Source organism: Notolabrus celidotus, chromosome 22 (assembly GCF_009762535.1).
Source record: "Notolabrus celidotus isolate fNotCel1 chromosome 22, fNotCel1.pri, whole genome shotgun sequence".
Lineage (NCBI taxonomy): Eukaryota > Metazoa > Chordata > Actinopteri > Labriformes > Labridae > Notolabrus > Notolabrus celidotus.
Window position 1 is genome coordinate 4,223,017 of NC_048293.1, and position 26,409 is coordinate 4,249,425.

Genomic DNA, 26,409 nt, shown 5'->3' on the forward strand with positions numbered 1-26,409 from the left:
TGCTATGGCGTATTAACCAATCAGCATCTAGTATTTATTCAGCATGCTAGCTTGAAACATCAGCATGTTAGCTTGCAAACATAACAGCCCTATAGTTATTGTTGTTTTTTATGGAGTATTAAACAATCAGAATCTAGTATTTAACTCAGCATGTTAGCTTGCAAACATTATGGTGGTTGCTATTAGGATAACAACCTTTTCAAGAGAAAACCAAAAAAATATGAAACAAACAGATACGTTTGTGTCACAAAATGTTAATTATAACTGTGACTTTTCAGCAGGAAGAAATGAAATGTTTTCCAAAACACACGTGTTATGATCAAATAAACACATTTAATCCCAAAGTCTGATAAATCATACATGGAACATAATCAAAGTTAGTGGTATACAGTACAGTTATTTCACTAAAAACCTGTACATTTTATTAGAAAAACAAAAAACAACTATTACAGTACATGGGGCTAATGATCACTCAGATAAAATCAGTTGGGAGAAGAGATTGAAAATTTCAGGACATGCAGCTTCAAGGTAAAAACCAGAGAATCAGTTCAGTTTTAACATACTTTACATGCACATACATATACAGAGAAGGTGTCTCTGTAAAACACACTATACACACTCGCCTAATACTCCTCCTTTCACATATTGCAGAGAACAAATACACTTTTGCATTATCTTGTAATTTGTCTCATCTAAGCAGCAGAATTGGGTAAAGACGAAAGCTGCATACCAGTTCCATAATGTAGTTCAGTAGATTTTTTTGAACAGAAAAGGTGTACAGCCTTGAGCTGGATTATCATTGCTGGGTCAGAAGCCTATATTGCTTTTAAGCCTGTTGATCCACGAATGGCAGAAAACATGTACATACCAAAAATGCAAAAATATAAAATGATTACCTTTTTTATCCAGAGAAAGAATGCTACCTATCTTTATTCTTCATGCTTTTGTTTATGCAGTTTTTTATCTGTCCACTGGGTGGCAGCATTATGTCTCATAAATTGCTTCCTGTTATGCACTGTTGTTGAAACTTGTTTTTTGATCTCTATATTTTATTTTTTTGCAGTTTTTCTATTCGCAGTTAAAATGTTAAAGTCCATGTTTTTATAGTCCTCAGGAGCAATACTCCTCATACTTCCATCTTTACCGTCGGGCCCCTGGTAGCTTCACATCAGTATAAAGGGTAGTGTCTTTCTTGTTTTAATGCATGACCCAGTAGCACCACATCCAGCGGCTCTTTCAGTCCATTAACATAAACTGCCACCTCATTTTTGCATGAAAGAGGAGTGTGTACAGTCACTTTCTGTTTAGTAGAAGAAGTCACATGATCCACATGGACAACATTTGAGGAAATAAACAGTGTTCTTTACATTTTCACCTGCCTGAGTGCCCCATGTTTGAACATAAGACCATTTAAGACAAGTAGTTTGAAATACTATCTTAAGTGCTATATATTTTTTTTGGTTTTAGTATGTTATATCAGTTTATACTTTAAGTAAACATGGGGATTGTGAAGCATTTTTAGCATTTCTGAAGCAAAGGAATATTCACCGAAACAATTATGACTGACATATCACAACAAGAGGGTTTCCTCAATTGTAACCTTCTTCTATTAAAATTACCTGCATTAAATCAAACAGGATAAAATTGAGGAAAAAAAACAGACAATAGCTTGAATAAATGCTCTGGTGGATAAAACCTGTGACACTGTTTCTTGTGTTTTCAAGTAGAAACTCCAGATTTCTTGTGAAAAATGACGACTTTAGTCAGTTACAGTGTAAGGAGAAATTCAGTAGTATTTCATTATAGTGACAAAAACATATTTTGATCGTGTGGAAGAAGCCACGTGGAAAATAAGTTCCACACACAAAGAGCAAAAGTGGACAGATATTAAAATAAATTTGAAGTGAATGAAGAAATTAGGCTTTCGTGACCCCAGCAGATGAGTGACAACATTTTAAGCACACACTAATGGACATGCACACACACACAGAGTGAGTCATGAAAGATTATTGGGAAACTATAAAAAAGGAAATTACTGAGGTTTGATGCTTTATGCTGCTGCTCATGACTCACAATCACTGCCATGAACAGAAAGCAGCCCTGCTATTATTGTAAATGGACTACATCTATTTGGCGCCTACACTTGTGCACACACACATACACACACACAAACCCATTCAGATATTGATGGCGGAGAAGCTGCCATGCAAGGCTGTGACCTGCTCACCAGGAGCAGTTTGAGGTTCAGTGTCTCGCTCGTTGACACTTCAACATGCTGTCAAGAAGGAGTACTGTCCGTGGATCACTGTCGTCCTTCACACACAAGCAGCAGGCTGACTCACAAGACATACAGTGTGGCGGCTGAATGAGCTCCGTAGAAACGTATACTATATAGGAAGACAACTTTCTCATGCTTTATTTCTATACCAGGCATTGTGGGTATTCACTAACGGCAGAAAAACATTCTTCATGGTGTAAGCAGACACATGGAGCCCTGCCTCTGGGTGGACGGTATGTTCTGTAAGAGCTTCTTGCAGCTACATTACTACAGTACTTTTGAATAATACTAAAGGACATTATGTACATTTTAAAAACAACAGCTGCAGCTACTTTTATTTTGTCTTCTTTGCAGCTAACATTCTGCTTTCACACAGACTGAGGTGCCCTTGAAAAACAGAATTATTACTGTTTGTTCCTCTGCAGGGTGATAACGCTAATCTCTGCAACTTGTTTTTTTTTTTTTTTAAATCCCGAGTTTTTTGCAGTCGATGGGAGAAAAGAAATTGAGAGTGTAATCCCGGTCATTCAAGAAACTGATCTCGTCAAGGTCAGCGGCACATGGGTGGGAATGGGTGGGGGAATTATGGGATGCAGCAAACACAGCAGCATGGAGTTGTGGTGCCTCTGTTGACCGTAGAGCGCACACAGAGTGATTTGGGTGTTTTTAAGACCCACTCAGATTTTGTTTTCTCGCTTTTTTCATACTCTTCACACCTCTGCATGTGAGCCCAGTCCACACAGCTGTCTGTTTGTCCTCCCCCCAAAACAGTGACTGGGAGGAAGTTTATGAAAAGTGGCTTAGGAAGGTGGAGGAGGTGTAGTAGGGCGATTGGACTGCTTCTGAGTGTGTCATTCTTCTGCTTCAACACTCATTCTACTTTAAGGTAGCCGTTAGCATCACTCCCCATACCCCTGCTCCTCTCTCTCCTCCTCTCACCGGCACCAGGTCCTATCGCTCCTCCTACTCCACCCCCAGCATCTAACAGATGCTTTGACCAGCCGTCCTCAGACCCCTCGTGGAAGCGCAGTCGCAGCGTTCTGCGAATGACCAGGCGCTCCACGATGAAAGAGGCGCAGAACCAGGGCACCGCATACTCAGCCGTGATCAGTCCCATGAAGTTGTAGCGGAACTCGGAGTAGTCCCAGGGGCAGGCGTTGAACTGGCGCAGCAGAAATCCGGTGCCAAACTCCCAGAGGTACGTCCATAAGGTGTAGATGATGCAGCGCACTAGCACGGGGCAGCGGTCTCGCAGCTGCAGGTACATCTGCTCCACGATGAGGATGCAGGTGCCGTAGATGAAGAGCGCCCACACGCTGGTCACGCCGGGGAATTTCCAGTTGCAGTTGACGACGAACTCCCAGGCGGCTGTGAACATGACCTCGCAGAAGTAGCCGTGGATGGCGTAGAGGTACCAGCGGGACAGTGCCGTCAGAGGGACAGGGGACTCCGGGGTTTCCAAGGTCACCATCTTGCTTTTTGGCTGATTACCCGTTTCCAAATCAGACGCAGCTCTGTGGAGACAGGAGAGGAAGAATGAGATGTGAGAAAGGTACACACAGGCAACAGAGTACATTACACATGACATCAACTCAAACTTCATTGATAGATGTACTGCTTAAAATGTTCCCTAAGTGGACCCCTCCTTTGGGCAGCCAATAATCACTCCTTCCGTTGTAATAGCTGCTGAGCCTGTTCACATTCTGTGATTAACTCCAGTGTGATGTAGCAACAGAGTCAGACATTTCAGCTAAAAGGTTTACAGGAAATGATGCAGCACGTTATCCATCATGATTTGATCTAATTTTTTTTACCCTCTTTTTAACATTTCAGAGCTGTATTCAAACCCAACATACTGTATCTGCTGCTGTGTCCCGTTAAAGCCTACAACTGTTATTTAAAGCACATGGTGATATTTAGTGTGAAGAGGCTGTGTGTTCTAACTATGATTGTCAATCAAAGTGCATCCATTGTTTTGTATAAAAAGGAGTGTTGGATGTAAAAAAAAAAAAAAGAAAAAGGCATGGTGAGCTGTTTAGTGACAAGCGTGAGTGTGTGTGTGTGTGTGTGTGTGTGTGTGTGTGTGTGTGTGTGTGTGTGTGTGTGTGTGTGTGTGTGTGTGTGTGTGTGGCTCTGCACACCAGTAAGTCACCACGTGTCTTCCTGTTGTGTAAAAGACAACTTGTGCAGTGCAGTATGACATTTTTGGTTGCTCAGTTCATAACAGATTATTGAAGTTCTTTTTACAGTGCAAAAAGGTATGATTAATAAACCTGAGGCTTCCAGCTCTGTGTCATTTTGAGAATTTTAATTACTTTATAACTTTCCCTGAACTCTCCTCTGCTGTTCTTTTACACCCTTGTTTATACCTCTTATTATATTTGATTTAATTTATCTTATCTTCTAATTCTTTATTGCGTTTACTCACCGGCTTATCTTATCTGTGTTGCTGAATCAACTGAATTTCCTCTCTAGAGATCAATCAAGTGTTATCTTATCTTCCCTTTCCTTATCTGATCTTATGTCTTCATACATTTATTTTTTAAGATGCAACAAGAGCTAATCCGACAACGGCCTCTGCATACTGTAAGATCTGCTGGACCAAAACATCAACAACAAGTCTGAAATACTGGAGAAATCAGGGGGAAAGAGCTGAATGTTTGGCTCTGCTCTCAACCATTCACTGTATATAAACATGAATGTCACGCCACCCCTTTCCATTGTTAAAAAGTGAGGCCAAACATGTAAAAAATGTAAGTAAAGTAGAATATTTTAGTACTCTTTCCACCCCAGTCCCCAAAACAAACCTATCTCAAGAAAGACAAAAAAAAATCAAATTTTCACAACAACAGTCTTGAACTTTCTCACATGTCAAAAAGTGGTCTCTTCACGTTTAAAGCAACAAACAAAAACACACACAAAAAACTTTCACAATGACTCATATGTACTTATTAGAAGTTCACAATTAACCAAAGTAAGAAAAAATGCAATGTGGGCAAGTTCAAGTGGGCAGTAGATTTTGCAGAAGCAGCATTTTTTTAAAAGATGAAATCTGTGGAAGAAACCTGTTATATCAAAGTACTGCAGCACTGCAGAAACGCCCCGGCCTACAGATCTGATTTACCACATTTAAGACGATCATAATGTCTCATCGTCATGACTTTAAAGGATTGTTTGGGGGTTAGGGAAAAGGGATCACCAATTCAGTCTCACCAATCTTTCAAAATTCACACAATGACTTTTATTCTAAATCTTGAAACCCTAACACTTTTTATTTTTGATTTCTCAGTTCCACTTTATTGCTTTTCTTCCAACAAAGCAGCTCAGCCAGTGTTAGTATTGGTGTTAGTATTAACTCTCACTTGGTGCCACCCACAGTAAGCCTGGGTATTTCCTAATCAAACCAGAGCTACAATCTTAAGGATTAGAGCTTTAATTGCAGAGCGCGCTAAGCCAAAGTTCAATTAAGGACAGGGCAATGAAACACTCAGCTGACATCAGAAGGATGAAACTAGAGCCAGCGGGGCTACAGAGCTCTTAAACTCTGAGGCCTTCCCTCAGTCGGTGCTATTTACTGACTGACTGAGGGGGTTTTCTTACGTAAGGTATAGCTTTATCATCTGACTGCCTACATCATGTGCTCTTTTTCCAAATCCCGCAGCTTGACGCACACACACACAGGCTTCAGTATCAGGTGTCAGGAGGCCCACGCAGGGTTGGATCCTTCCTCTACTCGATTTATCACACAGCATGGCTAATAAAAAACACTCAAGGCAAACGGCATCATACCGAGGAGTTCAAAGACCACACAGTCAAGGAGACCACTGAGTGTGTATCTTCTACTATACAATACCTCCAGAGGAAACTGTGTCATAATAACAACCATTATACAAAGCATCATAAAATACAGGCGCAGTGAGGGAGAGGTTAGGAGTACAAAAGCTTGTTTGAAGAACAAAAGCTGATTTTTTGGGGGCTCTTTTTGTCTTCAAATGCTGGCTGGGGCCCAGAGAGGGCCCATGGGGATTAGCACATTTCTTCCAAACAAGGAACAAGGGTTTCATGTGAGGAACTGGGCCACAGCAATGGACCAACTGACCTCACAAAACCCTTTATACCTTTTTTTTCTCAATGCCTTCCTGGGAAACACTCTCTCTCTTCTCAGCTATTCAAGCAGCTCAGAGTCAAACCGTTTTGGAAAGAGCATTAATCTTTGTAACCTGATGCTGTAAAATGACTTTATTAGATCAGATCGTTGAAGATTACAGTAAACCATGCTAAGCGGACTTTCACAGAGACTATGGTGCATAACTAGCCTGAATAATCAGAATCTTGTACATTATTTTTGAAGGAACAGAAACAGATTTTAGGCTGAAATGCTCATTTGCTTCTTGCTAAGTTGAATAATAATATAGCCCTTTTCATATTGCCAGTTCAAGTCGTGATATTGCCAACCTCTGACGTCTAGCCTTCAAGATGAACGCCACAGATGCATGATGGAGTGACAGAGTCGTCCTATCACTGTGCTGGAAATTTCAGCGGGAAGCACCTCTAAAGCTCAATAATCACAGGAAGTACATTCATTTTTGTTTAATCCCTACAAAAAGTGCACTTTGTAGCCGTTCGGTTCTTTGTACCTTGATTTTTTTGTGTCTGGACCAAGTGGCAACCTCCGGTCGTGAGAATTGAAGCCAATGTGGAAGTGTTCAAAACTGCAGTTCATTGAGTGTCCGCTAGAGGCTGGCTAAGGAGTACTGGAAAGCACATACACACCAATTCAAACAAGCCGATCTTTACAGCAGAAATAAACATGTTTACAGCCTGGTACAAAAAACAAGTGTAGTCTGGATAGCTCATTTCTCCATCTGCACCACAGACTGTATAAAATATGGACGTAGTATCCGTGACGTCACCCATCTGTTTCTGAAGCGCTGTTTTGAGACCAATCGTCAGTCAGTGGTAGCCATATTGCTTCTGTCAAGTGATTGTGACGTTAAGATTACGAGTTTTCATAATGAGAGGCACAGCTGACTTGGTTGACAGGCGGGAACACTGTGGCTGTTGGCTAGGAGGCTCAAAGCACGCCTCTTTACCACGACAGCAGTTAGGTTGACTTCAGCATATCAAATATGGTTCCAGCCAATGATTGGCTTCAAAACAGATGGGTGACGTCACGGATACTAGGTGCATTATTTATACAGTCTATGGTCTGGACTGAACCAGGCTAGCTGTTTCTCACTTATTTCCAGTCTTTATGCTAAGCTAAGCTAACAGCTACCAACAGTAGCTTTAAATCTAACAGACAAACACAAGTTTAATATTTATTTTCTATCTCTGCAAAGTAAACAAATCAACATAAATAACCTCTGATCTTTATCAAAGCACAGCTGTCACAGATCAAAGCTCTCCCTCTATGAGTTACCTGGTGTGCCCTCCTCATCACAACATCATCACAACTTTTCCCTCTCTTTTTCACAGCCCCCCCCCTCCCCGCTCTGTTTCTCCATCGCCTGCACGGACACCATTTGTTCAGCACTCACATGCCCACTAAGCTGCTAATGATGACACATATGGAATGCAGTAGGAAGGTAGGAGAGGAGATTTCAGAAATAAGCTGTGGTGGTAGAGACTCATCTGCTAGTGAAAATCAACATCAACCAAAACTCAATGAGCACTTTCTTAAGTTTAACATCTTCCTGTATGTTTTGATTTTACATCACAAGCATTAAGAAGTGGGAAGGAGTGGGAATTGCTTATGATACAAAACATTACCCGATACATTGGCCACGATAAACACAATATCTAGGGGTGTATAGTCTCCTTAATGATAAAATGTCGCCACCATTGGTAGCTGACATAAGAATTACACGTTTTTTTTAAGTTGTTGGCCCAAATTGCCTATCAAATCTTGTGTCTAAACTGTAAGCAGCAACCTGGCACTAGCTAAGGCTGTAGCACATCATTTGACAGTATTGCAATAAGGATTGCAAAATTCCGGGAATTTTCAAAGTTGGAAACTTTCCATGGGAATTAACTGGAATTTATGGGAATTTAAGGGAATTTACTAAATTGAAGGTTGGCTCTTAATAGGGAACTTAAATATAGTTGGGACTGACTAAAACAACCAGATTTCATGCAAGTACAGTTCAAGATCCCACCACCATCAGCCGCCTCAGAGCGCAACTGGTCTTTTCGGTAACACGCACACAAAGGTGCGCAACAGGTTAGCAAATGACAAGGCTGGACAGTGACACTGAAGAGGAAGAGTCAGGGGTGGATGTTGAGGAAGTGGACATGGAGGATGTTGATGAGACCCAGAAGGAGCCCATTGCCTGAATGGGTTTAGCAAAAATGCAGAGGCTAGGCTTGAGGGAGAGCAGTTCTTTTCATTTAACATTTTGAATCGGACTTTGTTGGGATTGCATTTTTGTTCATTTTTGAATGGGTTGGGTCGGAAGGGATGAGTAATATTTAACTCAACATTCATGTTTTTGTTTGATAAAGTTCTACTTACAAATACATCTTTCCATTAAATTACCCTCAATTCCCAGTCAATTCCCATAAATTCCCATAACTCCCATGGAAAGTTTTCAATTTAAAATATTTCCAAAATTCCCCAGCTTAACTTCCCATGGAAATTTACAGAAAATTTACCAGAAATGTTCCACCCCTTTGCAACCCTAATTGTGATCTAGATAATTGATATTTAGTTGTATGTAGACCGTGGTGCTAGCTCTGCTATGGTTAGCCACACTCGGCAAACCATTTTGGCATGTTTACCATGACACTCTTTGGTCCCATGTTAAGCCATGTCACACCAATGTGCTCAATTTTGACTGTTTTCTGAGCATTTTCTTACCTTTAAATTAATCGGCTAGTTTTAATTACGTATTATGCAGCCTCTAATGATATCACAATACCAGAATAAGTGCAAGACTGTCATATGATGCATTATGATATTAGATTTAAAAATAGAAGGTAAAGCACAGGATAAGTGTTGTTAGCGCCACCATGAGGAGTAATGAAGTAGTGACAGGGTGAGTTAAACAGGGTGAGGAAAAGTGTTAAGAGACCTGTTCTATTTATTTAATTGTAATATCAATACAATGGAGCCGGCGGTTATTGAATTGCATGAGTCAGGCTGATGATATTGTGTATTGCAATATCAATATTTGGCCTAATGATGAATGGCTGTTTCAAGAGAGGTAAAGCTAGGTCAGCTTGATCTCTCCAAAGTAGCTTCATAAAACTCATGGTCTCTTACTGCAGGTATTGACAAAGTGAAGCATATTTTTGTCTGTTATTCTTCAGATTGTAACAGTACATTTCATATGTAAACAAAACAGGTCAGATTTCACCACCAGAAATTCTTCAGATGTTTGCCCTCTAAAGGCAGATTTGTTTATGTCACGAGACAGAAAGTGAGCGTGTTGTAACAGAACAAACAGGTTTCTGAGACTCTGGCACGGAGAGATGAAAAGAGTGATTTCACTTTTAACACATTCACTCTCTGACTAAGTGAACATGGGGGAAGGAAAACCACAGAAGATCCTCTTTGTTACTAAAATGACTGAGGTTTGAAGAGTGGTCTGGGAACACAGGAACAAATAACATACCCAGGGTTTTATTTCTGTTTACTCTATTAGATGAATCCTACATACACTACCATTAGACTTTTAAGCTGCATCCGGCTTATTACACACTGTAGAATCAACTCATCCAGTGTTTATCCACTTCACATCACTAGACCATCTGTTCAAATGTTCAGTTATGGCAGCATTAATTCCATATGTGTATGCTGGCAACACATAAATTCTGTTAATTACTGGTGACATGTCAGATATGTGATAGAATATGACAGTGGTTGCTACATGATGAGCTTGGCTGCTCAGTTCTGGTGACTGTCACCATGATAACTTCATCTTCAGCGTTACATCTTCCACCTATAGACAGTCAACAGACAACCATTGTTATTATTAATCTGCTAATTAAGGATGTGTGCGTTTAGTCGGCTAAACAATTAAGCCCTGTCACCCTCGCCATGTTAACACCATGTAAACAAGCACAGATGGCAGATTGCATCTTATAGCACTGTACAGTTTGGCAGTACTGTGATCTAGAAAATGTAAATAAAGTTGCATAAAAGCTCTACCTGGTAAAATGTGCATGTTATCACTTAACCAGAGTGATGTGTAACCAGCACGGGCATGTGGATGTTAACCTGTATGGAGGACAGAAAGCTGGTGATGCTAGCTCTGCTATTGTTAGCCACACTCAGCAAACGAATTTGACATTGCTTACCCACAGACTCTGTGATCCCATGTTTAGCAGGGTTAAATAAATGTAGTTACATTTTGACTTGTTTTCTGAGTGTCTTCTAACCTTCAGATTTGTTGGCTGGTGCTTTTAGTGATACTTATTAGGATAGCTACCAGTTGGTTGTGAAAGTTCCTCTGTAGGTCAGGGTCAGTGGTGCTGATACTAACACTGATACTCTATACACTATAATGCACCAAAATGAAAATTCTTGGCCGAAACCGAAAACCGAAAATGAGGAAACCAAGGCCAAAAACCGAAACACTGAAATAAATTATTCTGCCAATTATTAGTAGGGAGACTGGGGACAGTTGTAACATTTCACTCCTTGGATTTGACATTAAGCCATGCATTTTCTGTTTGTGTTGCACAGGCATGTTCTAGGCCACTTATTAGCAGACACTTGAAGCTAGTTTGTGTAGTAGTCTGAACACACTGGGTTAAAAGAGCTCAAAGTTATAGACAGAAATGTCAAAAATGTTACAACTGTCCCCGGTCTCCCCTATCATTGCATTTCTGGCTCTGACTGTGTGCTAACCTCAATAAAATCAAGGATCTCATTGAACATATCAGACAATGAAGGTGCATGCCCCTCATCTGGTTCAGAGAGATGAGTCCTTTTTTCTGCGCTCTGTTCTCCTTCCTGCGCTGTGCGCTTCTCCGTCTCCAAGTGGGTTCTCCGGATCCATCGTGGCCTGGATCATTTCTCGTGCACGCTGCTTTATTGAGTTTATTCCCACATCCAAGTAATGATCTTCATAACGTGGATCAAATACAGTCGTGATGAAGTGCAGAGGATCCCAATAGATCTCAGTGAAACGTGTGCTGACAGACTCTAAGAGTGTACTTTTCATTGTTTTCACTCTGTGGTCCATCTCAACCTCTTTGCTTAGAAGACGCTTTAGTGCTGCAGTTAAAGGAAGAACCAAGCTTCAAACTCCGGTCTCAAACTATGAAGCCCATGCAGAAGTGTTATAAACTGCAACTCATCGAGAAACCACATGAGGCTGGCTGCAGAAACACAGGAAACCACATACACACCAATTCAAAAGTGACGATCTTTGCAGCATTAATAAACATGTTTACAGTCTGGTTCAAAAAACGGCTTGGCTCTGTATAGCTAATTTCTCTATCAGCCCACACTGTACAGGGGTGATTTTTTTTCTAACATGACGGTTCAGAAGATATTAAGATTACAAGTTTTTGCCCAAATAAAGACATGACTGACTTGACTCCCGGATGGGAACACATAGCTATTGGCTAAGAGGCTAAAACTCTGCCCCTTTACGTCACACACTGCCTGGTTGAGTTCCACATTTCCAATATGGCTGCCGACATTGATTGGCTTCAAAACAGCTCTCAGGAACAGATGGGTGACGTCACGGATACTACGTCCATATTTTATACAGTCTATGGGAAGAACAGATGCAGATATGTTGGCCCTTATCCAGACAAGCGTGTACTGGCCGCGGTTTTTGCTTGTGTCATCACAACATTCTGTTTTGGCCGTGTTGTTTCAGTGATAAAAGTCTTTCGGCCGAAAACCGATAATGCACTTTTTAAATTTCGGTGGCCGAATTTTCGGTGCATCCTTGATTATTATTCATTCATACCAGTATTTTATTAACTACTAACTATGCTAGCTGATTTATTACCATAGCTAGCTGCTAGCTTTTTGATAGACACAATTGTTGCTACATGACTAGCTTGACTGCTAACCTCTTGTTTATGTCAATGGTGCTACAACTACCACTAATTATTTAATTAATTAATTATCACTAAATGATAAGTTTACTATTAATCAAAGAATCAGTTTATTAAGTCATAGCTTTAGCTCTTACAAAATAGTTGAATCCTTGTCTGAGCTGTTAGCTCTGTGGGGTGTTAAAAACAGCCGCTTCAGCTGTTTAGTAAACTGCTATTCTTAGATGAACAAAGGAAACCCACTTAGTTGAATTACAGCTCTTTATAAATTGCTGATTTGACTACATTTTCGTTAAGATTGGATTTCTTTTCCATTACCACAGCAGTGATGGCTTTGAAAAAGCTTTGTTGTAGTCTTTTTACTAAACAAAATATATAATGATTATCCTCCAACTTGGATTTAAGCTATATTAGGAAGCTAGAGCAAACAACAGGATTTCTTGTGCAAGCAATATGATGTAAATAAATCACATTTTTGTAAAGAAAAAATAAAGTTCAGTGTTGACATTGGGTTTTTCAGATTAATTTATTCTCAACCTTTTGCAGCTTCATTTGACTACTTCTGCCTTTATTAAGAATGTGTTTGACAGGAAATTAAGAGAGAGAGATCTATAGTGGAATAAAGCATGAATCCCTGGCTGGACTCAAACAGGGGTTGCTATGATTACACGGTCAGCATCTTTAAACCCAAAGCCTGCAGGAAGCCCCAGCTTACCCTTTCTGTGCGTGTATTCCAGCATTTCTTTATTGACTTGTAGCCTCAGCATGACACAGTTCACACACCGGGTGTTGTTTGATTCTGCTGCTGTTGTTGCAGCTGTTGGAGGATAGCGCCCACCACCCCACCAGCCCCCTCATCGGCCCTAAGTATCGATCGACAAGGTTCCTGCCAGCTCTTGCTGCGGCGACCCACTCCACCACCACCACACTCTATTGAACCCCGCTACAGGACAGCACAGTGTGATGGCGATCAGAATGGCATAGGCAATAGAGCTGCCTGCTTTGTAACCCTCCCAGTGACCACGGGGAGACAAGGCGCAGGCAGGGTGCCGTCTGAACTGCAAGGGAGGAAAGTCTAACCGCGGCGCGCTGGAGGTTTGTGTGAGGACACAGGCACCAACTGAGAGTGTGCTTTCAAATGAAACACAAAGGGAGAGAGCGGAGAGAGGGTGTGTATGAACAAGCTTTGAACGTAGGGTTCCGGTTGAACACAAGAGAGACAGGTCTGTCAATTAGATGCTCCTCTGACAACAGGTAAACAAAGATGAGCGTGACAAAAACATCAATACTGAAGTCGGCAAGGTTAAATCAAAAAACAAAAACAAAACAAAGAAGTGCTTTTCCTGTGCTGACAGCATGCTGACAGCTGTGAACTCTGACACTGTGATTAAATCAGAAAGCTAACCCGTGCTGACCTCTCATCATGACATAATCCCTGTTCATGTACTGTGTCTCTGTGGCTCGGCCTGTGGCACAGATCCCGGCCTATGCAGACTTTTGGAAGGTCACTTTGGGAGGCTGCAGTCTAGTGTATAGAAACCAGCAGTGTCCAATGAGCACTATCCAATGCAGTTTAGTGCCAGTGACCAAGGTGACCTGAGCAAGGCTTCATCATCACCAGCTGGCAGAAACACATGCCCTTGCAGCCGCATCTGTCCTGAGGCTAATATTTCTGTTTTGTATGTTATATTCCTGAGCTGGGACTCCAAAGAGCTGACAGGATCAAGAGATTATTTATAAGTCATTTGATAGACGGACGACTGAAAAACAAAAATAAAAAAAATCTCTTAATATCTGCATCTTAATTTTTTTCAATATGAGAAATTCAGTTTAATTTGTTTGTACCATTAATAATTGAAAAATTCAATTTCATTATTTAATTTATATAATAAGTTGATGTATGTATTTAACAAAATATGATAAAATAAATATTTAAAAATATTTTAATAATCATTTTAATGATAAATTATGTATTACAGTAGCTATGCTGACCTAAAAACTGATGCTGAACATGTAGAAAGACAGAATTAAAAGCCTCCAAAGTAAGCACTAATTGATCCTGATCAATGTGCTTCTCAGTGTTCGTCAAAAGGAAGTGGTTGAAAAAGTGATGAGAGGTGTGTATCAAGTGAACGAGAGACAAGAAAGACAGACAGGGCAAGAGCTGGGGAAGCAGGAGAACTTTCTGAGGCAGCACAGACAAAATGGATCCCGATCCATCAAACCGACAGGTCAATTAGCCCTGAAACAGCAAGCTGGCTCTAACCCTAAGCTGCATCACGTGTCTCCTTCTGCAGCCAGGAGCAAAGGCAAAACTGAGCTGTATTACCCTTTAAGGATAAAACATGCTTGGAATAAACAATGCTTCTAGGTAAGACTAAAAGCTCAAATGTTAACAGAGGGGGATCCTCTCTGTTCATTTCAAAATGAAGATAATGGCTCATGTTTACACAACCATTATTGTCCTCTGAAATCTATCTCACATGGTGGACATGGGCACAAATGTGTGCTGCTATATTCAAGATTAAAGTATCATTTTACTTCTGGGTAAGCTGCAAAGACAAAGTTAGAGAAAATGTAAAGGTCTAATTCACAATACATATTATGCTAATGATGTTCAAGGACAAACATGTCCCCATTACTTTTTGCAGCCCTGTCAGTTTGCTCTTGTTTTGCGTCTCATTGTGGAGCTGAGCTGTCAGCATCTTCACGATGTACTGCGCAGAGCTGTGCTGTGCAATCTCACCCTGATGGAGCTCAAATCTGTCTGTACAGAGAATACGAGGTGAATTGGGAGGAGTCACTTCTTACCAGTGCATTGTGAAGTTGATTCATGACCAGTGTGATACAGATTTCACCGTTATGACAAAGCTCCCTCTCTGGTGTACGCCCGCAAGAGCAGCTCGTTCAAATAAAAAAACAGGTCATGTGTAACAGCTCCAGATCATCTCCACATGTGAAAAGTTCACTCTCAGATTAGTTCAAAAGGTATGAGATCCAACACAATGTCAAAAACTTGATATGGGAAGACAAGATATGTACAGTCATGGCCAAAAGTTTTGAGAATGACACAACTATTAATTTTCACAAAGTCTGCTGTTTCAGTTTTTATAATGGCAATTTGCATATACTCCAGAATGGAGTGATCAGCTCAACTGCAATTAATTGCAAAGTCCCTCTTTGCCTTGAAAATGAACTTTATCACCAAAAACACATTTCCACTGCATGTCAGCCCTGCCACAAAAGGACCAGCTAACATCATTTCAATGACACACAGGTGTCACACACATTAACACAGGTGTGGGTGTTGATGAGGACAAGGCTGGCGATCAATCTGTCATGATTGAGTGACTGGACACTTTAAAAGGAAGATGGTGCATGACACCATTGTTCCTCATCTGTTAGCCATGGTTACCTGCAAGGAAACACGTGCAGCCATCATTGCATTGCACAAAAAGGGCCTAACAGGGAAGTTTATAGCAGCGAGTAAGATTGCACCTCAGTCAACCGTCTATCCAATTATCAAGAACTTCAAGGAGAGAGGTTCAATTGTTGCCAAACAGGCTCCAGGGCGCCCAAGAAAGTCCAGCAAGTGCCAGGACCATCTCCTGAAGGTGTTACAGCTGCGGGATCGGGCCACCACCAGTGCAGAGCTTGCTCAGGAATGGCAGCAGGCAGGTGTGAGTGCATCTGCACGCACAGTGAGGCGAAGACTTTTGGAGGAAGGCCTGGTGTCAAGGAGGGCAGCAAAGAAGCCACTTCTCTCCAGTAAAAACATCAGGGACAGACTGATATTCTGCAGAAGGTACAGGGACTGGACTGCTGAGGACTGGGGTAAAGTCATTTTCTCTGATGAATCCCCTTTCCGATTGTTTGGGGCATCTGGAGGAAGGCTTGTTCGGAGAAGACGAGGTGAGCGCTACCATCAGTCCTGTCTCTTGCCAACAGTGAAGCATCCTGAGACCATTCATGTGTGGGGTTGCTTTTCCGTCAAGGGAGTGGGCTCTCTCACAATCTTGCCTAAAAACACAGCCATGAATAAAGAATGGTACCAGAACGTCCTCCGAGAGCAACTTCTCCCAACCATCCAAGGGCAGTTTGGTGATGAAGAATGCCTTTTGCAGCATGATGGAGCACCTTGCCATAAAGCAAAAGTCATAACAAAATGGCTCGGGGAACAAAACATTAAGATTTTGGGCCCTTGGCCAGGAAGCTCCCCAGATCTTAATCCCATTGAGATATTGTGGTCAATCCTCAAGAGGCGGGTGGACAATCAAAAACCCACAAATTCTGACAAACTCCAAGCATTGATTATGCAAGAATGGACTGCCATCAGTCAGGATTTGGTCCAGAAGTTGATTGACAGCATGCCAGGGAGAATTGCAGAGGTCTTGAAAAAGAAGGGTCAACACTGCAAATATTGACTTATTGCATGAATTCTGTGTAATTCTCAATAAAAGCTTTTGATGCTTATGAAATGCTTCTAATTCTATTTCATTATACCACAGAAACATCTGACAAAAACACCTACAAACCCTGAAGCAGCAGACTTTGTGAAAATGTAATATTTGTGTCATTCTCAAAACTTTTGGCAATGACTGTAGATGGAAATAGGCTTAATAAAGTTCAATTTTCATTGAATGACCATGGCTACATAAGTGGGAACAATGTATTGTGATGCCACCTAGTAACGCCTCTAGAACCAAGGCTCTTCGCTTCCTAATAAGATCATCAACATGCGTCTTATTTCACACAGTGGTATCAAAGAATTAGACAAGGACCCTCATCCACAGCTTCCCTCAGGAAACATGAAGTATCTGAATATCACAAACAATATGTCTTTTGAGAGAGCTGAAAAGACGCCATGAGGGCTCACACTAAAAGCCTGGACGCAGCACAGCCAACAGAGGCTCATATAACTTTACAGTAGGCATCCTCTTTATCCTCTCTATGTCCGCAAGGTGAAAGACTGAACAACAGAAGCAGAGTAGAGCTGGAGGGGGGCTGTGTAAACAGAAGGGTACAAGCTGCACTCTGAAGGGTTCATTTATAAAAGACTGCTTGATGTAGAAAAAATAAAATGTGATTTTTCTACTCTTTTTGTAAGAGTTTCTTTGTGTAACCTTTGATGCTATAGGTCATAATTACACTTAAATTAGAATTGTTTTATCATATGCATACATAATGAGAAAATATGAATACTTTAATAACATATTCAAATTTTCAATTAACATTTTTTAAATTTCTAATATGAAAAAAAAAAAATGTTGCCATTTTAGGGTCTGTAAAACGTGTTACATTCAAATTAAATTTCACATTTTCTGAATAAGTTGCATTTTTCTACGTTGATATATGCATGGTTGACCACTATTTAATTTCAACAATGATTTATTAAAGCTCCTGTTTCAAGCTTCTGTTTCTGTTGATTTTGGCGCCCCCTGTGGACAAAATTATACCTCTCTTCTATTTGCTGATTTTGCCCTGGACATGTGTAAGTCATGTTTTCTGATTGAATAAAAGTTAGTAATAGGGTTGTGCTTTCTTTTACAATTTAAATGTATCTCTCACTTTGAATATTCACAGTGTAAAAGTTCTTAACTGTGCTGTGAATCGTCTTGTCTGACACCTCCCCCCTCACACCAGTTACAGGCAAAAAATTACACTGCAGAAATTAACGACCTTTGTCATGACTGATCTTTTGGAGCTCATAAAGAGGCCTCCCTGAACAGTTCAGTCTGTTTTATTCCAAGCTTAAAACTCCTTACAGGAGCTTTAATATCACAAATCCATTTGAAAGGGGATGACGATGGAAACACTCCTTTTTCTCCTTTCACTCCGGTCATCCTATTGCCATGAGCACATTTAGCCATCGCTCCAATGCGCTGCTTAACATTTTCTTGAACAATAAAACTTGTTTTTTTTTCCATGATTCAATTAGTCTTTCTATATATGTTTAAATATTATCACAAAATCACAAAATGTTTTTAGTATTGTTGATAAGAATGACAGAAAAGAAGCTACAGTGAGGTATCAAGAGAAAAAAGTGATTAAACCAGAGCTCATCAGACGGAGGGGAAAAAGTTTGGTAACAACTAGGAAACTAGACTAGATTAGAAGTGGGTCAAAAGTGTTTAGAGTTGTTCTGAATGGCCGCTCTGGGAGGCAGAGGGGAAAGCAGCCATCAAAGAGAGAGGACATTAGGGAGGGGAGGGGGCACTCTTTCAGAAAACCTCTCTTGAAGTCGCTTTTAGTGTTGCACTCGTTTGTTGGCATGAAAAGTGACAGAAATAGAGGGAGTGAAGAATAAAAAAAAAAGAGGGCTCGAGGGTGAAGTTCAAACCATGTCCCTCTTTTTACCTCTGCACAGCTCACTGAGCTCAGTGCATGGAGCGGTAGTGACTCTTGGATCATTTATTGCGCAGTACTGATGAGACAGACTAGTGGCTTTGACTTAAGTGTCACTTTCTGCTGATGTTGGGTATCACATGTGGAACAAAACCTCTTTGACATTTTCACCTTGACGTATCACAGACTGATGGTACAGCACAGGGTCTGTTCACTCGATAGTATGGTGACACCCAACAGGTTCTGTATTGTCTGTGTGTGCTTACACGATGTCTTAAGCCAGCAGAGATCCTCTGGGTGGTCATTTTAATTAAAGGAAGACAAAGAAGCGAATGTGTCAGCGGTTTGTAAATAACATACTTTTGCAATGCCAAAGACTTCGGCTATTTGGAATATCTGCAAAGAAAGTATCACAAGGGACTGCTATAGCTGGGTTTAAAACAATACATCAGTATGGATTCAAATATCCATCTAATAAAAAACAAGCCAGTACGGTCCATAAGAAGTGAAAAATCTATCATGATTCAGTCAGACAATTCACGTTTACTTAAGATAAGTTTATTGCAGCATACAGTATTGTGTTTGGCGTATGGGCTCTGAACTTCATTACTCCTCGTAGATTATTTAAATGCAGAAATCAGGAGTAATGAGATAGGACTAACCCTCAGAGCCCGCAGGTGGATGCCGGGGAGGAGGTGGGTACGAAGGTGTGCACACAGCACTGAGCAGGACAGCAGGAGCACTGGCAAAGCAGAGGCAGAGACAGGGAGACTTGCAGCTTAAATAGACCACCAAATGAGAGGATGTTGAGATCAGCTGATAGGGAGGTGATGACGTGTCAGTATGAATGAGCGCAGCTCAAGTTGTCTGCCTGAACTAGCTTACAGGCGGCGCACCAGAAGTCATGTTTCAGATGCATCATTGTATGTATCAGCTGACCAAATATTTTCCTTTACGTACAAAATAAATAATGTTTTCCTCTTTATATAAATACAGAAACAGTTCAGTAATAAACTCATCAAATTATATTTTAAAGGATTTTGTCCAGTTATAAGTCCTGAATTCTTAAATCACAGATTCTGTTTGTAGATACAAAATTTGGGGGCGGAGCTATGGGCAATCTGTTTCTATGCTGTTGTGTTAGCAGCACAGATGAACCAGTTAAGGATGACCTCATCATTTCAGCAAGTCTCATAAAGATCTTGCAGTATTTAAAAAACGGACTGTTTTGAGCAGTCTATACACAAATTCAGAGATTACTACGTCACATAAATACCTAGCGGTTTGAAATTTTGCACACGTTTAGAATGGACTTCCAACATTGTTACTTTATATCTATGTTTGAAACACTAGAAAGCATAATATCCCCTCTTTAAGCTATCGTATTGTACACCAGAAGAAGACTTGCATTACATGCAGAGTATCTAATAACCTGCGCTAGTCTGCTCTAAGCACAGCTAATAATACCAACTAGTAGTTCTAGTGCTGAATCGCAAGAGGTGACGCTGTCTGATCATTTAGTCAACTGAATGTGAAAATCCTTCATCATGTCATAGCTGACTTCTTAATATCAGGAAATACCGTTATGTTAAATTGTAAAACAACCCCTAAATCAATAGACTGACCAGTTGATCTATTGACCAGTAGGATCAGATTGATACAAAAGAAGACACAATGTTGGGTCCCTCATGGGGCCTTGCCATTGGCAGTGTGCTGCAATCTACTCTGACCTTTATCTACTCTGTTGAATAATACATGGATAAACTGCTGAGCTGGGGTTGTGGGGGTCTTCTGAGCTACCTGCTCCTCTCTGTAGGTCACTGTTTCTGTCTCAGAATTACTTCTAAAAATGACTTTTACACAGTAAAACCCTTTCTGAAAGTGTCCCTAGCATCCCCTCATTCAGTCCCCTCACACAGTCATCACAGCACTTTGCAGTTTAATGAAAGACCCTAAGACATGGGAGCTAAGCCCCCTGTCCTCAATAGCATGTGGGTCATGCCCCATAGATTACAAATCTTGGAGCAGCTACAGAGAAAGCAGGAGATTTACTGACATGGTCATCATGGTGCAGAGGAGAGTAATGCCTCTAATGGAGGGATGCATGCGCATGTTAATCTGTTATCAGACAAAGAAGCTTTATAATCAATCGCTGACGATGCATAATTGATGCTGGCTGCTCTGCAAAGGTTTCAGGGACAGAGATCTTTGACAAACAAAGGACGGTTTGAGCTGAACAGTCACCTGCTGTGAACAGAGTTAAATGTTTAGCATGTAAAACAGTTGTGTTAATTTGGAGTCAAATATGCAAATGAGGGTGTTTTGTTGAGACAGAAGGTGAAAAGATTTCACTTGTTTGATGTGAAGCCTGACTGATAATGGACTTAATAGTTTCCTACATTCAAATATATGAATACATCACTCCAGATTTGTCATGTCTTGTTACAGAAATTACAGTTATTGAAGAACTGTGGCTAAAATAGGTGCTACAAAGAAATATTTCTCTGTTAAAAAAATATTATTGTCAGTATTCTGTGCATTCCTGGCTTTTATAAGCTAAACACGTTTTTTTGCTAGTTGTTCTACCATCTTTAAAACCCTGCTTGCTCTCCTGATGAGAAGTGTAACTAACATGTCTTTCATTTTAAGTGCACATTTTCTTTTACTTGTTTTTAATCTTTTTATCTGAGTATGATGTAACATGGCTACAATACAAACATCAAGTCTGCCAAATACAATCTGGATTAACATTTCATTTTTTGGATTGGGAAATGTTCCCATTAACTATGAATATGGCTGCATCCAAAACTGCATGCTTTGCACTACACACCCGTTTCATGTTAAATCATTGCGCATCATTTTTTGTGAAGTGATGTAGTATATATTTTTCAGACACTCTGATCTGCACTGTAAGCACATTTTGAAGGATTTTTTGGGGGTGATGTTTGCCATTTTTATTAGATAGGACAGCTGATGGGCGATGGAGACATGTGGGGAAAAGAGAGCAGGGACATGCAGCAAAGGGTCATAGCCTGAAGTCGTACCAGCAACCGATGCTGTGAGGACTGTAGCCTCTGTGCATGGGGCACATGCTTTAACCACTAAGCCAGACAGGCGCCCCTGTAAGCGCATTTCTTTTACTTAACCATCTAACAGCCTGCTTTAAGGTAAGACACTGAAGGCTACACAACAGTGTGTCTACATATAAGACTGTATAAAACAATGGACAGGACGACAGCTGTCCTGAGTGAAGCCATAACTTTTAGAGCTCCCTCTTGTGATCTTTTGTAGTACATGTCCTAAAACCTTCCTCTACCATCATGACCATAGACTGATATTAAAATAGAACTATGTGAAGCAAAATGATTTAGATCTCCCCCCTGCTGACCACTTGCTGTATAGGTCAGGTCACAAACCTCGGCTCCCTCCTGTTAACAGATGGAACATGGGTCAAACTGCATAATTAAAAAACACATCAAGTAATTATTTCTCAAACATGGCTTCTGTCATTGTAGTTAGTTCTAATGGTGCTAATTTATGTCCAAGAGTCAATTTTCCAAAGAAGTTTAGTTTTAATTACTTATTTGATTTTGAAAGATGATTGACAGATCTGTTGACAAATGTAGGTCCGTGCAGCATTCAGTACCAGATTAGAAAAGTAGAGCAGGAATGAGAAGAGGAAACACAATGAACACTTACACAAGAGTCATTCAACTTTCAAAAGTCATAAGTGTCTGCTTCCTATCAATACAAGTATCTGTTCTGCTGTGGACTGTACCCACCTGAGAGTTCTTTGACGTGTTATTGGCAAGTGAAACGTGTGTTTCTGTAAGCAGAAGGGGATGTGTGACGTCAGTGCTGCAACTATTTTGGCTTCACATCTCACAGTGGGAGGAGCTGTCCTTATTAAAATACTGTCAGTGGTTGTCACCAAATAGTTAACAAAAAATGTGTTAAGCCCAACAAGAAGTAACATTTGATATTTATACCTAAACTGTAGCAAGACTGATGTTACAACAAAGCTGCCTCATATGTCATTCCGGTTGTGGCTGTCACTGCTGCATAGCCTGGAGGGATATTTATGCCAATGTAGTTTCCAGTGTTTGCATACTGTAATATGTGTTCAAACAAATCTTTAAAAAAACAAATCTTTCAACTTAAGCTGAAAGAATAAGAAGCTTTAAGAAGAGAGATTCTTGTTCAAACACAAACACACAAAATCTTTCTAATACATGTATTAACACTGCCTGTAAATGAGAGTTGCTCCTTTCAGAAACAGGCCAAAAGTCCAACTAATCTGAAGACTCACACATTCAAACAGTGCATTGATGTATGTGATAAAACCCCTTACCTCAGGACAGTAGTTGTTAATTAGAAATCTTCAAACACAAATAGAGATATGTCCAATTTTTGAGTGTGGTTTGGGATTCTCACCGTCATTCACATGGACGATTTTGATTCGTAAAAACTCCCCATCTACCTCAAAGATGACCTTTTATGTGCTTTCATCCTACAAGTTCTCAACGTACCAAATACGGTCTGTAATAATAGGAATCTCCAAATAACAGCATATTGAAGGCTTGTACTTAATACAGCAGAAGTGAAGACTTCTAAGTCAGCTGATGTGCGTTGTTATTCTTTATAAAGCAGTGTTTCTGTCAGGGGGGATTCCTCACTGTAAAGGATTGTGTGTGGGTTATAAATAGTCCCAACATGTCAATACAGGCACTGTAAAGCTGAGAGGTGGGGGGTATATAGGCTACCCTGGGCAGCAACAGGGATTATCTCCCACCAAATAATATTGTCCTGCAGGCCTTATATGGAATAAATCATTCAAGGATTTTTGAAAATCCAAGCCATTGTCACGGAAAAGTACAATTCTCCTGCAAAAGCATTCGCGCATGGGATCATGGTGACGACATTTAATCATGACTGGAGTCAATCGGTTGTCCAGATTAACTCCATGAGTTGTAATTTCGCTGCATGGCCAAAGTCATCTTATTCTGTCCCTGGAAACTACGGGCCAGTGCGCAGGCCCGGCTGCTGGGACTCCGCTGCAGCATCACGCCTCCTTCCCACTGAGCAGTGCGGTGCAGTTCTCCTCAACAAATAGAACGAATAAAGCCCCTACATGTGAAGTAAATGGACATTCTGGGAACACTTTTCTCTCTTAAACCACTTACTGCAACCTAAAAGAGACCATATGAAGCAGGGACTACTGCTACAGTCTTTCTGCTGAGCTGTCAAAGCATGTCCTGCCTTTATTTGAACAGGTGTAACAGCACAACTTGAACGCACAGCATATCCCGAATACAGAGGGGTGCAGTGTGAGTCTGAATAAAGTGATCAGCTCTTAAGTTGCATTTAAAACGGGACACTATACGAAAAAAAACACACTTGCAGACACACAACTTACAAGCAAACCCTCATTAAAAATAACCGAGCGCAATGCCAGCAAAGGGTTGGCACAATGCGGAAGATAATGAATACCATCACTCAGATCTGAACACATATGTTACTATCTTTAACACACACGCTTTCTACAGCCCCAAGGCTCTAGCAGTCGGACATGAATCATCCTCAGTGCAGCTTTTTAATCTACCTTCAGATTGAGCTCTGCGGTGTCTCCCTTAGCACACACGCCGGCGCATGAAGCACATCACCCGGTCAGGTCGTTCCAGAGTGTCGCGTTGTCCGTCTGCGGTGGCTCGTCTGCTGTCCCCGGCTTTCCCTCCACGGTGTCTCTGCTGTCCGGTTGGAAATTGACACATTTTACTTCACTGCAGCAGCGGCGGCAGCAGCAGCAGCACATGCTCAGTCAGACTCACGCACCTCTTGCATCTTTGGTTAACCCTTTGTTCACCGCAGGCCAGCGAGCGTTGGCTCAAGTCCTCCAGTCAGTTGTTGAGAATTTATAAGATTGGAAAAACAGGTTTAGCTACATATTAAGCATTTCAGTGCAGAAGTCGTGACTCAATGCTACTGTATTTTAACCCTATAATTACATATAAGGACGTATAGAAATAAAAAGAGTAACATTTAATGTGGTGTCACAATTTCTTCAAGGTACGGTGGAAGTGCAAATCACAACAGATTTAGATACACTTTTTGTTATACTAGTTAAAATGATCCTGATGGCAATCAAAACATAATGTGTTCTTAAAAAAGAGTGATAAAGAGCTGCTATCTACAGCTGGAGTAAACCTGGGAAAACACCAACCAATCACCGTTTTTGGGGTCCAAAATTATAAACCAATCAAATCCTGTCCTGCCGTTCTGCCCGCCTCCTATGCGTACATTTCCCCGGTGTGTACTCTAAGTCCCCTGCCTCTGCTTCCCTGCCTCCACTGACTGCCCCTCTGACCCGATGAGGGGCTTTGCTCAGGACTGTAGTGCGGATCAGAGTCTAAAAAGCTCTCACCACGGGGGCTCTGACAAGCAAAAGGACTAATGACATTCAGTAAGTCCTACAGAAATGTACATGTATTGTAGCGTCCGTCCGGACGCTGTAGGGATGACGAGCCAGTTCGTGAACACGTTGAGCTTTAATAACCGGTCACTGTCTGCCATGAGCATGCCAACCAACCAGTGGTGGTTCTGGGGAGGGGCCAACAGGGGCTAGTGCCCCTGTAAAACTGAACCTGGACCCCCCTGTGGCCCCCCCTCCACACCAAACAAATATTATACTATAAAAAAAGCTTCGGTATCGCGCCAATGTTACAGGTGGAACACATGCGTGTGGCACATGGTTCCAGTCCCTTAGAGCACTAAGGGACTCATGTTGAGTGTAAACAGTCAAACAGCTGCTGTCAGTCTGCATTTTGATATAGTGCACAGTAGTATATATGTCTAGTATATAGGGATGCACTGATGTTTTGCTAGTTTGTTCTCGTCCTCACCCTTCTCAGTCTCTTTTGTCAGGGTTGAATGGGTCCCTCTGACAACACCCTTGGCCCCAGCCTGGCCCCCCCAGTAAAATTGGTCTAGAACCGCCACTGCAACCAACAAAGCAACAATCAATTTTTGAATTAATGAAAAACTTCTCCTCTTGTCACTCCTCTCTCCCGCTCGCACACTCTACACCTCTTCTGATGCCTTCACTGACTGTCAACACTGTAGGAAATAAGAGCATCTACACTGAACACATTTAACAAACAGTAGAGCTATTACAGTATTATATATGTGTTATAACTTTTCTCCTGTTATCGTGTCACTGGTACAACTGGATAATGTTAGCATGACAGTTGTGTGTACGAACAATAGCCATGTTTGTTTGTGTTTTTAACTTTCACTGTGAGGACCGGTTTTGAATCAGTCACCATCATATGGTCACGGGGGCGTCGTTTTGGAGGAGCTCCAAGGGGAGGGGTTAGACGGAGTCCCGAGGAAATGCTACATTCAAAGTCATGCTAGTTTTCCGTGACTACCAACCCCAGCTTTAAAACAAACCGGAAGAAGTAGTGTTTTCTGATTTGCAGTTGTGATTTGCACTTCAGGGCCACCGTATCAATGAGACCCTTACCCTGAGCTTACAGCAGCTCAGTTAGCTAGCTTAGCAATAACACAAAAACTAGAACAGCTGCTCGGTCCTAAAGTTTCAAAATCAACCTTAACCAGCCTACTTCAACACGTGGAAGTCTCACTTCTTCACACTTAATATCCCCCCTGTTGAAAGTTACCAAAACATACTGTGACTTTATGTTCCCCATTTCTAGCTAAGCTAAGCTAACAGGCAACAACTTCATTTTTAACGGCTATGGTAATGA

The 26,409-nt window shown here is 41.1% G+C and overlaps 1 protein-coding gene across 3 annotated transcripts; it reads right to left on the minus strand.

The window, feature by feature from the left end:
- Nucleotides 1-1,046: 1,046 nt before the first annotated feature.
- Nucleotides 1,047-24,697, minus strand: tmem229b (transmembrane protein 229B). 3 transcript variants are annotated; one of them, XM_034674399.1, is made up of 3 exons: nucleotides 24,476-24,697; nucleotides 24,246-24,387; nucleotides 1,047-3,792 (listed from the first exon to the last, which is right to left on the minus strand). In XM_034674399.1, the coding sequence occupies exon 3, from the start codon at nucleotides 3,747-3,749 to the stop codon at nucleotides 3,150-3,152; it is 600 nt and encodes a 199-aa protein (XP_034530290.1). In that variant the 5' UTR covers nucleotides 3,750-3,792; nucleotides 24,246-24,387; nucleotides 24,476-24,697; the 3' UTR covers nucleotides 1,047-3,149. The 3 variants fall into 3 exon arrangements, with proteins under 3 accessions (XP_034530290.1, XP_034530289.1, XP_034530291.1); XM_034674398.1 differs by having other exon boundaries at nucleotides 24,246-24,390; nucleotides 24,476-24,553; XM_034674400.1 differs by lacking the exons at nucleotides 24,246-24,387; nucleotides 24,476-24,697 and adding an exon at nucleotides 19,306-19,341.
- Between the last annotated feature and the right edge of the window lie 1,712 nt (nucleotides 24,698-26,409).

Coding starts and splice junctions, on each gene's coding strand:
- tmem229b (XM_034674399.1), bottom strand. CDS start 3,749: ATGGTGACCTTGGAAACCCCGGAGTCCCCTGTCCCTCTGACGGCACTG.